Below are 13482 nucleotides of genomic sequence, written 5' to 3'. Positions count from 1 at the left end.
GGGATCAGGCAGTGTTTCGTTCTGCTGTGCATGGGGTTGCTATGAGTCGGAAACGACTCGACGGCACTTAACAGCAACAACAATCTTCACCGAAGCAGGTTGCCAGGTCTTTCTCTAGTGGAACCTCCGGGTGGGTGCAAACCACTGACCTTTCCGTTACTAGTCTACTTCTTAACCACTGTGCCACTGGTACCCCTTTACAGACCATCTATTATAGACCACAGCTACCACAAATACTGAGACTTGGCTGTAATTTGCTTCTTAGGCTGTGTTCAACTCCTGAAGGAGGAAGCCTACTTGGAAACACAGGGCTAGTTGGAAAGTTGTCTCTGGCCAAGGGCGCTACAGAGGGTGACTTACGTTTTTCAGCAGAGCCACTAAGGGAGGCAGCGTGCCGTGACCAATCAGCTGCTGGATGTGCTGGTGGGGCCCTGCGGCCACGTTGCTCAGGGCCCAGGCCGCTTCCTTCTGGATGGAGGACCTGGGGTGCCTTAGGAGCTGGGGCAGCACATTCAGCATGCCCGCATCAATGGCCATCTGGGTCTGCTGATCCGTTCCCGTGACGACGTTCCCCACCGTGCGGAGAGAAGGGGTCTGGAAGAAGAACACTAGAAGTCTAACCAGAGGTTGCAAATTTACCCCGTGCAAGATGGTCCTCCCAAACATTAGTCATGTTATGCTGATGCTTCTCTGGAAGCTTGTGAGCAGTGATGATACCCCACAACCATTAATTCAGCTCATCCATGGCTGATTGCATAGTTTAAAGGTACGTGCCAGCTTACCAATCCATCTGGCTCAAGTGGGAGAGAGAGCTAAAGGGGTTTCTTTATCAAGGAATGATGCTATCCTTTTCATATCCTTACACTGGGAAAAGTGCTAAATTGATATAATGCTTATCATGTAATATTTTGTACTGAAGACATATTGGTTCTGGGGTGGTGCGATCAGTTTGTACTTGACCACTAACCTCAAGGTTGGTTGTTCAAACCCGTACAGTGGCACTGTGGAAGCAAAGCCTGGTGATCCACTTCTGTAAAGATGTAGCCAAGAAACCCCCATGGAGCCCATGGTGTTGCCATGAGTCAGAATGGACCTGACGGCACTGGGTTTGGTTTTTTTGGTGTTTAATGGGATCCCAATGGTATTTCTTGGTATTTCTTGCAATAACATTTAAAGTTCCCCACATTGGGTCTACAACTGGGCTCAAGACCACAATTGAGCTAGGAAGGTTGACTGCAGATTTATTTTGGTGTATCAGTATTGCAGTGGTAAGGTTTGTAGCCCCAGCACAGCCCATCCACAGTTCTAGAACTTTCCTAGTCTAGGATGCCACATCCTTGCTACTCAACTGGGAGGTGGGAGTAGTGTGTAGACCAGTCACAGCCTTGCCAGAGCAGCTCCACCTGGGCTCCAGGCCCCTGGGATCAACAGCTTCTGTAGATACTCTCCTCACACTCTCCCCCCAACCCAGTACTACCACAAACCAACCTTCCTATACTATCTGAATCTCAGAATGGACCACTGTTGTAGTTAAGAGCTGTTGAGTCCATGTTGATTCATTGTGAACCCATGTGACAGAGTGGAACTGCTCCACAGGGTTTTCTAGGCTGTAATCTTGACAGGAGCAGATCACCAGTGTTTCTTCCACAGAGCTAGTAGGTGGATTCGGACTGCCAACTCTTCGGTTAGAAGCCGAGCTCTTGACCATTGTGCCACCAGGGCTCCTAGAGACTCATTAAGGCTATGTAATGTGTAATATTAGGCATAGAAACCAGAAGGGGTAGATGGAGGCATCTTAAATATAACACACCTGCATTTCAAAGCAGTGGATTATCCAAGTAACCTGTGTTTCATAACACAGCAAAGGTTCGCTTTGGTTTGACTTGTTTTTGTCTATACTCTGATCTACAAGAACTAACTGGAGGGAAATACGAGAATTTCCTTTATACGCTTCTGCGCCAAGTTCAACCTATTGCCGTCAGGTCCATCCAATGCACAGGGACCCTAGAGGTCAGAGCAGAACTGCCCTGGAGGCTTTCCAACGCTGTGAATCTTTACAGAAGCAGCCACAGTGGTTGAGCAGTTGGCTGTTAATCAAAAGGCTGGTCATTCCTACCCATCAGCCACTCTGCAAGGGAAAGATGAGGCAGTCCGCTTGCTCATAGATTACTCTTGGAAACCCTATGGGGCAGTTCTACTCTGGCCTATAAAGTTGCTTTGAGTCAAAATAGACTCAATGGCAATGGGTAAAACATTCAAACATCACAATGAGCTTTACCACCTAAAAAATATATCCCATATAAGCCAACTTATTAAAGTCTACATGGATACATGCCTAGAAGGAAATGTAGTTAAAAAAAAAAAAAAAAGTAGTTTACTGGGTGGTCAGATTACAAGCAATTTTCACTTTGGTTCTTTGGTGCTTTTCTGTATTTTCTAGTAATCAGATTAAGAAAGAATAAATTATTATTGTTCGGTGCTGTCAAGTCAATGTCTGACTCACAGGAAGCCCACGTGACAGTAGACCTGCCCTGTAGGGTTTTCTTGGCTGCAGTCTTTACACAAGCGGATTGCCAGTTCTTTCTCTCGTGGAGCCAGTGGGTGGGTGCAAACCACTGACCTTTCATAGTTAGCAGCCGAGAGCTCAATCGTTGTGCAGCCAGGACTCCCACCTTAATACTGACCAGATTTTAGATCAAAATCAATTCAAGCCTTTGACTAAAGAAAGGCAAAGACCAGGGAATTGCAGATGGCAAGCTTTGTTATAGGGAAAGGGTTTAGAGCTGACTGTGGATGGCCTGGGTAGGAAAGTGGGGGAGCATAGAACAGAATTTGCTAAAATGAACATGACTTATGGACTCTAGGCTGAAGGCCATCATAGAGACAGAGAGGCCCTGGGATGATATTTACCAAGATATTGAGTTCTGAGCTGGTCATGAGCTCCACCAGCCTAGGCAGGACGCCTGTGCCAACCACTTGGCCGATGCGCTTGTTGCAGCCATCGGTGAGGTAGGACAGGGCCCAGCAGGCGTCCGAGAGAACCTCAGTGTCAGAGTGATGCAGGAGGTTTAAGAGGATAGGCAGCATTTGCTCCACCGCCTTTGCACAAGGGTACGGGTTCTTGTTCCGGCACAGGTTGGACAAGGTCCATGTGATGTTTCTCAGGAACGTGATCTGTAACAAAGAGATCACTCCTAGCATTGAGGGCAAAGGAGAGAAAACACATGGCAGCATGTTCTTGCCATGTGTGATCAATATTATTGACTGACATGGACCAGAGCTTTTGCACTTCAGATAGGAACTTGTTTTAGGTAATGAAAGGGACCTAGGACACAAACAATGAATTTCAAATTTCAAATACTCAAGTGTTAGATGGAGGTTCCTTTATATTGTTCAAAACATCCTTCCCCACCCTATTCAGTTGACGGACGAATGTTGTTTTATTGACAAAAATCAAGAGCGAGCAGGAGTCACTGGGTCCTCTCCCCAATCATAACTCTCCCAGCATGTCACCACATTTCTGTCCTTCTGTTCAAGGACCAGTTTCCTACCTCACCTCTGGACCCCATCCTTCATGCCTTTAAGGACTCTGCCCCCAGGGTCGCCTCTCCCCTGAACCACTCCCACCAGCATGAAAGCACTTTCTGGCATCTTCAACTTTGATTCTTCACTTGCCACCTCTCCAGCCATCGCCTCACTCCTATCTTTCATGGTCCATTTTCAAAGATGCATCTATATTCACTGCCTGCCTCACGGCTTTCCCTTTGTTCTTCAAACAGTATCCTTTCTGCACCAGCTTCTTTGTAGTTAATGATAGAAACTGGCTCCTCCCAAGTCTCTAAACCCAACAGAGGCTTCTCAGGCCTAAAATCACTGTCCTGAACTTAGCTGTGTTTAGGAGCCAGCCATTCCCACTTGAAAAATCTCTCCTTGGCATCTGTCACACCAAACCTTCTGGCCTTCTTCTGACACATGGGTTGATCCTTCTCTTCCTCAGACCGCCTGACCTCTGAATGTTTGAGGCCCCAGGACCCAGTCCCAGCTCTCCTTATATTCTAGGTTAGGGGTTGGCCAACTTTTTCTGTCAAGGGCCAGGTAGTACACATTTCCAGCTTTGCCAGGCCATTATGATCTCTGTTGCAACTACTCAACCTTACCATATTATAGCACAAAAACAGCCACAGTCAATATGTAAACAAATGGGCATGATCATGTTTCAATAAAACTTTACAAAAAACAAGCAGCTGGCCACAGTATGTTTGCTGACCCCTGTTCTAGACCACCTCGCCCAGCAGAACGACTATATGTACACACACTTACCTAGACCTGCATACCCCCCACACCTGATGCAGAGTGAGTCTCTAACTCACTTCAGCTTAATGGCAACAGCTAAAGCTCTGGTTCCTTCCTCCCACCACCTTTCCCAGTTCTATATGAGGACAATCATCTAAATGACCCAATGTGAAATTTGGGCATCCTTGCTTCCTTCTGTCTTTATACCATGGCTAGATGGGAGCTCAGGTGGCATAATGGTTGAGTGTTTAACTGTGGACTGAAAGGTTGGCAGTTTGAACCAATCAGTCGCTCTGCAGGAGATAGATATGGCAATCAGCTTCCATAAAGATTATAGCCTTGAAAACTCTCTGGAGCAGTTCTACTCTGTCCTATAGGGTTGCTATGAATTGGAATTGAATTAATGGCAACAGGCTTGCTTTTTGGTTTCACCACATCTAGCACATCACACATCCCAGGTCAATGCACTTGACTATGTCCTTCTGCTGTAATTCTGTATAAACTATCTGGAAGGATCTTTCAGAAAGATCAGACCTCATCACGTCCTGGCTTGAAATCCTCCAAAGGCTTCCCATTGCTACTAGGAAGATGCCTAAACCAACTGGCTTTCTTACAGTGTTTTTTCCTTTGCAAACTTCCTTGGTCATGCTAGCCTTTTTCTAGTCAGGTTTTCTCCTATATTGAGGTCTTTGCACACATGCCCTCAGCTTATTATTATTACTGTGGTAAAATACATGTAACATGAAATATGTAATTTTAACCATTTTAAAGTGTACATCTCAGTGGCATTAATTACATTCACAATGTTGTGTCATCATCACCACTATCGTTTTCCAAAACTTTTTATTACCCCAAACAGAAATTCCCCACTCCCCCTTCCCATGGCAACCTCCAATCTACTTCCTGCTTTGGTGGATTTGCCTATTCTAGGTATTTCACGGTGACCCCATCTATTAGGCAGCTCTGGTGGTACAGTGCCTAAGGCATTTGACTGTTAACCAGAAGGATGGTGGTTCAAACCCACCAGCCACTTCTCAGAAGGAAGATTGGGCAATCTACTTCCATAGATATACTGTCTCAGAAACCCAAGGAAGGGTTGCTGTGAGTCAGATTTGACTTGATGGCATTGAGTTTGGTTTGTTTTTTTATTTGGTTTTCCCATCTGTTACAGAGAGAACTGCTCTATAGGGCTTTCTTGGCTAGAATCTTTACAGAAGCAGATCACCAGGCCTTTCTTTCATGGAACTTCTAGGTAGATTCAAGCTGCCAACCTTACAGTTAGCAGCCAATTGCAAACTACTTGTACCACCCAGGCCATGAACTGGGGGGCCAAACAACAACAACAGACAGTTCATATAAGCAGAATCATGTAATATTTACCCTTTTATGCCTGGCTTCTTTCATTTAGCATGATATCTTCAAGGTTTATCCATATTGTAATAAATATCACTACCTCATTGCTTTCTATGGCTAAATAATACTCCATTGTAGTGTATATACTGTTTTTCTCTTGTCCATTCTTCTGTTGATGTGTACTTCTTGGCTATGAATAGTACTGCTATGAACATTGCTGTGTAAGTATCTGTTTGCATACCTGTTTTCATTTTCGGGGGGCATATACCTAGGCGTGGAATTGCTGGGTCATATGGTAATTCTGTGTTTAACTATTTGAAGAATCGTCAAACTATTTTCTATGGTGGTTGTACCATTTTACATTCCCGCCACAGCAATGTACCATTTCTCTACATCCTCACCTACATTTGTTATTTTTCTTTTTTTGATGACAGCCATTTTACTGGGTGTGGAGTGATATCTCATTGTGGTTCTGACAGACATTTTTCTAATGGCTAATAATGTTGAGCGTCTTTTCATGTGCTCATTGGCCATTTCTGTATCTTCTTTGGATTTCCTTGGTTTTTTGAATGCTCCCTTCTCTTCATTTTAGTTTGGGGCAAACTGGACCCAAATTCAATTCCTAACCCAGGGAGTCCTCTATTATTGCCACATCAATCCTCTTCCACTCTAACCTCCAAACCTATTACCCATGCAGAGAACTGATGAGCCACTGAATCTGTCTGTGCCCTTGAACGGAGAACTCAGCCATCTACTTTTATAGGGTGGTAACCTTAGAAAAACTTTAATGAACTTTCCCCCAATGCTACAAAAGAAAGATCAGTACTACGGGCCTCTACAGACAAATCTGGGTCAAACTTTAACCATATTGATACTGAGTACTAGACTTTGTTCTTAACGGCTGTCTTAGGGGACCAGGCAGCAGCCACACAACCTACCGTTGATTTGGAACTACCACCCAAAATTTCCCAACCTGGAGAATTTGTTCCCTGGCGAGGTTTCTAATTTAAAGGCACTCACTGGTATGGGTGACAAAACCAGGGTCAGCAAATGTGGGATGGCGTTGCTTGAGATAACGATGTCTCTGAACTCTGGGCAGTCACCTACAAACAGGTCAGAGAATGACATTCAGAGAGAGAACAAAGAGAACCCCCAGGGTTGGTGAACAAGTTTTTTTGTTTTTTTTTTTAAAAAAAAAAATGATCTCCTCAATGAGCAAGAGGCCTAAACTCATTCCTGGGTTTGGCGAGTCGATAGGATAGTCATGTATGAAATTCAGGGTCTCCAACGTGTTGGTTGGTAAGATAAGTTTGACATGGACAGTGGAGACACCAAGTAGCTGCAGCTGCTGTCAGCAGAGGTCATGGACGTATAAAGCCCCAGGGAATGTACTCTAAATGCTGGGAGTGTTTTATAGCATGACTCTCAGGATGTTGAAGGGTAACTTCCAAATGCAATTCAGAGCAAAATCTGGGAAAATCACTATGTATCGGCTATCCACTGTCTGCTACTTAGGCTCAACCACCAACTTGAGACCATGGAAGTCTCAGTTTGTATTCCTCAGCCATCAGGCAAGGCATTAATAATATTATACCCCCAATCTTGCCTGTTGCCTACTGACCCCCACAGAGTGAGAGGCAGAAGGTCTCTGTGACTGGGGCTTCCTACCTGCAAGCATTTTAGAAGCTATCTGTAGTCTGTAGCTGCTAACTCCAGTACCTGAAGTCTTTGAAGGTCTGATCACGCTGTTTCTGTCCACCCCGTCATGGTGGCTTGTTTCCTCCCTGAACCGAAATTGCTAACACTTGGCTGATCTTAGTTTGTCAAAATCTCGAGGGGCCCAATTGAGTTTGTTTCCCTGGAGAGTATTGGGATTTACGTCAGACAGGAATCGGGGAGCAGAGGTTGGGTTGACTTCCAACCCTGCAGTACTGACGTCTCAGTGTGTACTTTCCTGGGCCCTGTAGGGAATAAAGGCCCATATCCATGATGGCACTCCTGTGACTGAGTCCTCATGGGAGACCTTACCCCAAGCCAAAGTGACACTTGTAAAATATGTTCCCTTGACAGGACCCAGTAATGTTTCATTCTGTCAGACATCAGGTCACTCTGACTTGGAGTTGACTTAACAGCGAGTAACAACAACATCCATCCTGGCAGGGGGTCCAAAATATTAAGCCCACCATACCGCCCAAAGAGTTCCCGTACCTGCCACAGGCCTGGACCACTTTTCTTAGCCCACCGAGGGGTGCAGCTCACCTGCTATATTGCCAAGGGCCCATACTGCCTGTTCACATAAAGCCACATCAGAGGAAGACAGGAGCTCAATCAAGGGCTGGACGGCACCCCCTTCCACCACAGCTCGGGTCAGCTCTGACGGCCCTGAAGCAATGTTGGTCAGAGCCCAGGCTGCCTCAAACTGCAAGCAGGGGTAAAGGGAGGACTTCAGGAACTCCACCAGCCTGGGGACGAGTCCTGCTTCCACCGTTAACTTGAGGGGTGGGTTCCTTTCCCGGGACAGCATTTTCCTAGGCAACGAAAGAGAATTAGAGAAACAAGTCACATGAAAGCAAGTAGTAAGAACCTCTGTTATGGATGTTCTTGGCATTCCTAACTATCAAGTGAGACAAACAGCTCAGCTAGAGCTACTCAGTAGCCTAGAGTCCAGACCGTAGCACTGTGCAGCGATGAAGTGACATTTTCCCTACAGGTATTATCTATGAGCAGAGATTCCTGCAGAGGCCAATTTAAATGAAGCCATTCATCTCTGACAACACATTGCATATTTTAAGTTGCCCTCAAGGACAGTGAAGAGCAGCAATTGGATCTCTCTTCTGGAAGGATGAGCCTTTTCTTATATTTTGTGGGCATTGTGCCATTGCCAAGAAACCACATAGGCTACTGGAGCTCCCTTCCACCTCCAAGCCAGCAAACAGCAGAAATCTCTCTGGTGATACCTGGCTGCCTGGGTGGCCTGGAAACACAGCTCTGGGTCTGTGCCATTCACACCATTGACTATTTCATCCAGGGTGAGGCTGACCTGCAAGGAGAGAGATGTTCAGGTCAGAGTGCCCCACAAAATGAATGGTGAAGGTCATCTAGTCTAGCCATCCATCTGATCAGAACAGGCTGGCTTGACCAGAATGCCCTGTCCTGCACACTGGTCAATGTCCAGGGAGGGAAAGACACTGATGGCCCCTCAGAAGCCTCCTGCTTTAGACAAAAGCTAATTCTTATCATCTTTGATACCCAGTATCTTTTTAAAGGCATGCAGTAAGAACATGCTAATGGATGTCAGCTAAAATGGCAGCAGAAGGACCCTCCTGAAAATTCTCTCCTCCATAAGCACTAAGAAAATGCAAAAATGATCAGCATCAACTTATTCAAAATTCTAGAAATTAACTAATGGCTGCAGCAATTTAGTTATTCAAGCCAGGAAGTATTTATTCAAGTAAAAGCCTGGATCGTGATAAGAACAGTAAGCTCTGGGACATTGTAAGTTGCCCTATTCCTGTCATCCCCTCTCCAACTCCATGGTAGCTTTGAAAACCAAAAGCCCAAATTAGGATGAAAGCCAACAGCCTAGTAGCCACTGGGGGGAAAAATAAATTGGGGTGTAACAACTCCTTCAAAACCTTACTCCCAGAAAATTGTCATTATTTGACTCATCTGGTAGTTCCCTGGAAAATCCTACTTGCAAAGCTCCCTTTATTTACCTGACAAGGAGCTCACCTAATCACAGAATACACATTCAAGTGCACATGGAATATTCTTCAAGACAGACAATGTGCTAGGCCATATAATGCATCTCAATAAATTTCAAAGGGCTGAAATTGTACAAAGTATGTTCTTTTACCACAGTGGAGTGAGATTAGAAATCAGTAACAGAAGGAAATTTGGGAAAGTCACAAATATGTGAAAGTTAAGCAACACACTATTAAATAACCAATGGCTCAAAAAAAAAAAAAAAAAAGAGAGAGAGAGAGAATTTAGGAAGTACTTTGTGATGAGTGCTTTAGCTGGGATGCAGCTAAAGCAGAGCCTAGAAGCAAATTTATAGCTATAAATGTCTCTATTAAAAGGAAAGATCTGAAATCAATAACCTAGTATTATACTTTAAAAAACTTTAACAGAAAATTAAACCCAAAGCAGGCAGAAAGAAGGAAATAATAAAGAGTATAGTGGAAATAAATAAATGAATGAGGGAAATATTAAAAAATAAATAAATACAATAAAAAATTGATTATTTGAAAAGATTGATGAAACTGACAAAACTTTAGTTAAACTGACCAAGAAAAAAACTCAAATTACTAAAATTAGGAATGAAAGTAAGGTATTACTACAGACTTTATAGAAATATAAAGGTTTTTAAGGAAACATTTTAGAAAATAGAGATGAAATGGACACATTGCTAGAAACACAATCGCCAACATTGACTTAAGAGGAGTCAACTGAATTACTGGCAATATCTTAAAGAGACTGAATTAATAATAATAATAATAATAATAATAATAATAGACTTAAAATATTTAAATTATTAACTTAAAGAAAACTCCAGGCTCAGATGGCTTTAGTGGTGATTTTTTTCCCAAACATTATAGGAATTAACACTAATCCTTCACAAACTCTTCTAAAAAATAGAGAGAACACTTCTCAACTCATCCTATGATGCTAGTATTACCTGATACCAAAACAAAAGATACTTTAAAAAAACTATGAAATAATATTTCTCATAAATGCAGATGGAAATATCCTCAAAATACTAAATCTAGCAACAACAAAAACATAAAAGGGTTATATACCACGACCAAGGGTTGGGCAATCTATTTCTGTAGTGATACTGCCTCAGAAACCCAAGGAGAGGTTGCTATATGTCGGGTCGGAATCAACGGCACATAACAACAACAAGGGTATATATACATCATCCCCAAAGTGTAAAGTTGGTTCAACATATGAAAATCAATGGAATACACAATATTAACGTAACAAAGAAAAAAATTCACATGATCGTCTCAATTGTTGTTGTTGTCAGGTGCCATCAAGTCTGTTTTGACTCACAGTGAGCCTGTGAACACCAGAACACAACACGGCCGAGTCCAGTGCCACCCTCACAATCGCTGCCACGCTTGAATTCATTGTTGCAGCACTGTGTCAATCTACCTCGTTGAGAGTCTTCCCCTTTTTTACTGATGCTCTACTTCACCAAGCTCGATACCTTTCTCCAGGAACTGGTCCCTTCTGATAATGTGTCCATAGCATGAGAAACAAACTCTTGCTTCTAAGGAGCATTCTGGCTGTACTTCTAAGACAGATGTGTTAGTTCTTTGGCAAACCAAAACCAAAAACCAAACTCACTGCCATCGAGTAGGATCTGACTCATAGCAGCCCCTCGTTTGGTTTCTGAGGTGGTATCTCTATGGAAGCAGATTGCCCAATCTTCCTTCCGACAAGTGGCTGGTGAGTTTGAACTGCCAGCCTTCTGGTTAGCAGTCAAATGCCTTAGGCACTATGCCACCAGATGGTGTATTCAATATTCTTCGCCAACACAATTCAAATGCGTCAATAATTCTTCGGTCTTCCTTATTCATTTTCCAGTTTTCACATGCACATGAGGCTACTACGAAGACAGTGGATTGTGTCAGGTTCACCTTAGTCTTTAAAGTGTTGAAGAGCAAAGATATCTTTTGTGCAGATTTTCCCAAAGCAATACGACATTTGATTTCTTGACTGCTGCTTCCATGGGCATTGATTGTGGATCAAGTAAAATGAAATCCTTGACAATTTCAATCTTCTCTCCATTTATCATGATGTTCCTTACTGGTCCGGTTGTGAGGATTTTGTGTTTTCTTTAGGTTGAGGCATAACCCATACTGGACTCTGTAGTCTTTGGTCTTCATCAGCAAGTGTTCCAAGTCTTCTTCATTTTAGCAAGCAAGGTTGTGTCATCTGTGTATTGGAGGTTATTAATGAGTCTTCTGTCAATCCTGACACCACATTCTTCTCCATATAATCCAGCTTCTTGAATTATTTGCTCAGATACACACTGAGAAAGTATCATGAAAGGATACAGCTCTGACGCACACCTTTTCTGATTTAAAGCCACACAGTATCCTTGTTCTATTCAAATGAATGCCTCTTGGTCTATGCACAGGTTCCTCATGAGCACAATGAAGTATTTCAGAATTCCCATTCTTCCCAATGTTATCCATAATTTGTTATGATCCACACAGTCAGATGCCTTTGCACAGTCAATGAAACACAGGTAAACATCTTTCTGGTATTCTTTGCTTTCAGCCAAGATCCATCTGAAATCAGCAATGATGACCCTCCTTCCTTCCACGTCTCTTCTGAATCCAGCTTGAATTTCTGGCAATTCCTTGTCAATATACTGCTGCCAAGTGTTTTTTAATTATTTTCAGCATAATTTTACTTGCATGGGATGTTCATGATATTGTTTGATAATGTCTGCATTGTGTTGGATTACCTTTCTTTGGAATGGGCACAAACATGGATTTTTTTCTAGTTTGTTAGCTAGAAACATTCAAAATTTCTTGGCATAAATAGGTGAGCACTTTCTGTGTTGCATCTGTTTGTTGAAATCTTGATGGGTATTCCATCAATTCCCAGAGTTTTGTTTTTTCACCAGTTCCTTCAGTGCAGCTTGGAATTCTTCCTCCAATACCATCAGTTCTTGATCATATGCTACCTCTTGAGATAGCTGAAGATTGACCAATCCTTTCTGATGCAGTGACTCTATATATTCCTTCCATCTTCTCTTGATGCTTTCTACATCATTCAATATTTTGCCCATAGAATCCTTTTGTGTTGCAATTCAAGCCTTGAATTTTTTCTTCAGTTCTTTTGGATTTAAAAATGCCAAGAGTGTTCTTCCCTTTTGATTTTGTAACTCCTAGTCTTTGCACATTGTAATACTTTGTCTTCTGGAGCCACTACTTGAAACCTTTTGTTCAGATACTTTACTTCATCAATTCTTCCATTTGCTTTAGCTCCTTGCCATTCAAGAGCAAGTTTCTGAGTCTCTCCTGACATCCATCTTTTCTTCCTGCTTGTCTTTTTAATGACCTTTTGCTTTCTTCATGTATGATGTTCTTGATATGATCCCACAACTCATCTGGTCTTCAGTCATGTATTCAATGCATCAAATCTATTCTTCAGATGGTCTCTAAATTCAGAGACCGGGACAGACAAGGAGTCAGCCGCAGGGATCCAGGTGAGGAGAAGGAACCCAGGCCATGCCCTAAAGCAGCAGGGTGGGAGAACGGGAGAGAGGAGAGGAATAGGCCTGGGGACCAGGACAGATGAGGAGTCAACTGCAGGGATCCAGGTAAGGGTGGTAGGAGAGGTTTCCAACAGGGAGACAAACTTGTCTGTCAGTTTGTCCTACCATGGTGACATGTTGATGTGAGTCTTGAGGCTGAGCCACTGGTGTTTCAAACGCAGTGTGGTGCACATTGTGCACAGGTATCAGCCCAGCTTACAGACTGAGACAGACTAGAAAGAAGGAAGAAGCCATCCACTTCTCAAAGAATTGGCCAGGAAAAACCTTATGAATAGCAAAGAAACACTGTCTAAATTCAGGAGGATATATATTTTGGCTCTCACGGACTTCTTTTAATTTTCTTCAGCTTCAACTTCAACTTGCGTATATACAAGTTGATGGCCTGTTCCACAGTCAGACCTTGGCCTTGTTCTGACTGAAGGTATTGAGTTTTTCCATTATCTCTTTATCTGGTGAGGTTCCTATGTATAGACACCATTTAAGTTGTTGAAAAAGGTATCTGCAATGAGTAAGTTGGTCTTGCAAAATTATACCAT

The 13482-nt window shown here is 43.1% G+C and overlaps 1 protein-coding gene across 1 annotated transcript in view; it reads right to left on the bottom strand.

Moving 5' to 3' along the window:
* Positions 1–10782, bottom strand: part of KPNA7 (karyopherin subunit alpha 7) — a 68605-nt gene extending 57823 nt beyond the window's left edge. The window contains exons 1-6 of the mRNA XM_007942606.1: positions 10705–10782; positions 8604–8686; positions 7906–8174; positions 6667–6749; positions 2911–3174; positions 361–594 (exon numbers count right to left, since the gene is read on the bottom strand). Of these exons, the coding sequence (XP_007940797.1) occupies positions 361–594; positions 2911–3174; positions 6667–6749; positions 7906–8174; positions 8604–8686; positions 10705–10782 (1011 nt within the window). The remainder of the gene's footprint in view (positions 1–360; positions 595–2910; positions 3175–6666; positions 6750–7905; positions 8175–8603; positions 8687–10704) is intronic.
* Between the last annotated feature and the right edge of the window lie 2700 nt (positions 10783–13482).

Source organism: Orycteropus afer, unplaced genomic scaffold (assembly GCF_000298275.1).
Source record: "Orycteropus afer afer isolate SDZICR_OR568_19922 unplaced genomic scaffold, OryAfe1.0 scaffold00006, whole genome shotgun sequence".
Classification (NCBI taxonomy): domain Eukaryota; kingdom Metazoa; phylum Chordata; class Mammalia; order Tubulidentata; family Orycteropodidae; genus Orycteropus; species Orycteropus afer.
The sequence above is the reverse complement of the archived record's forward strand: the minus strand, read 5'-3'. Positions and strand labels throughout refer to the sequence as shown.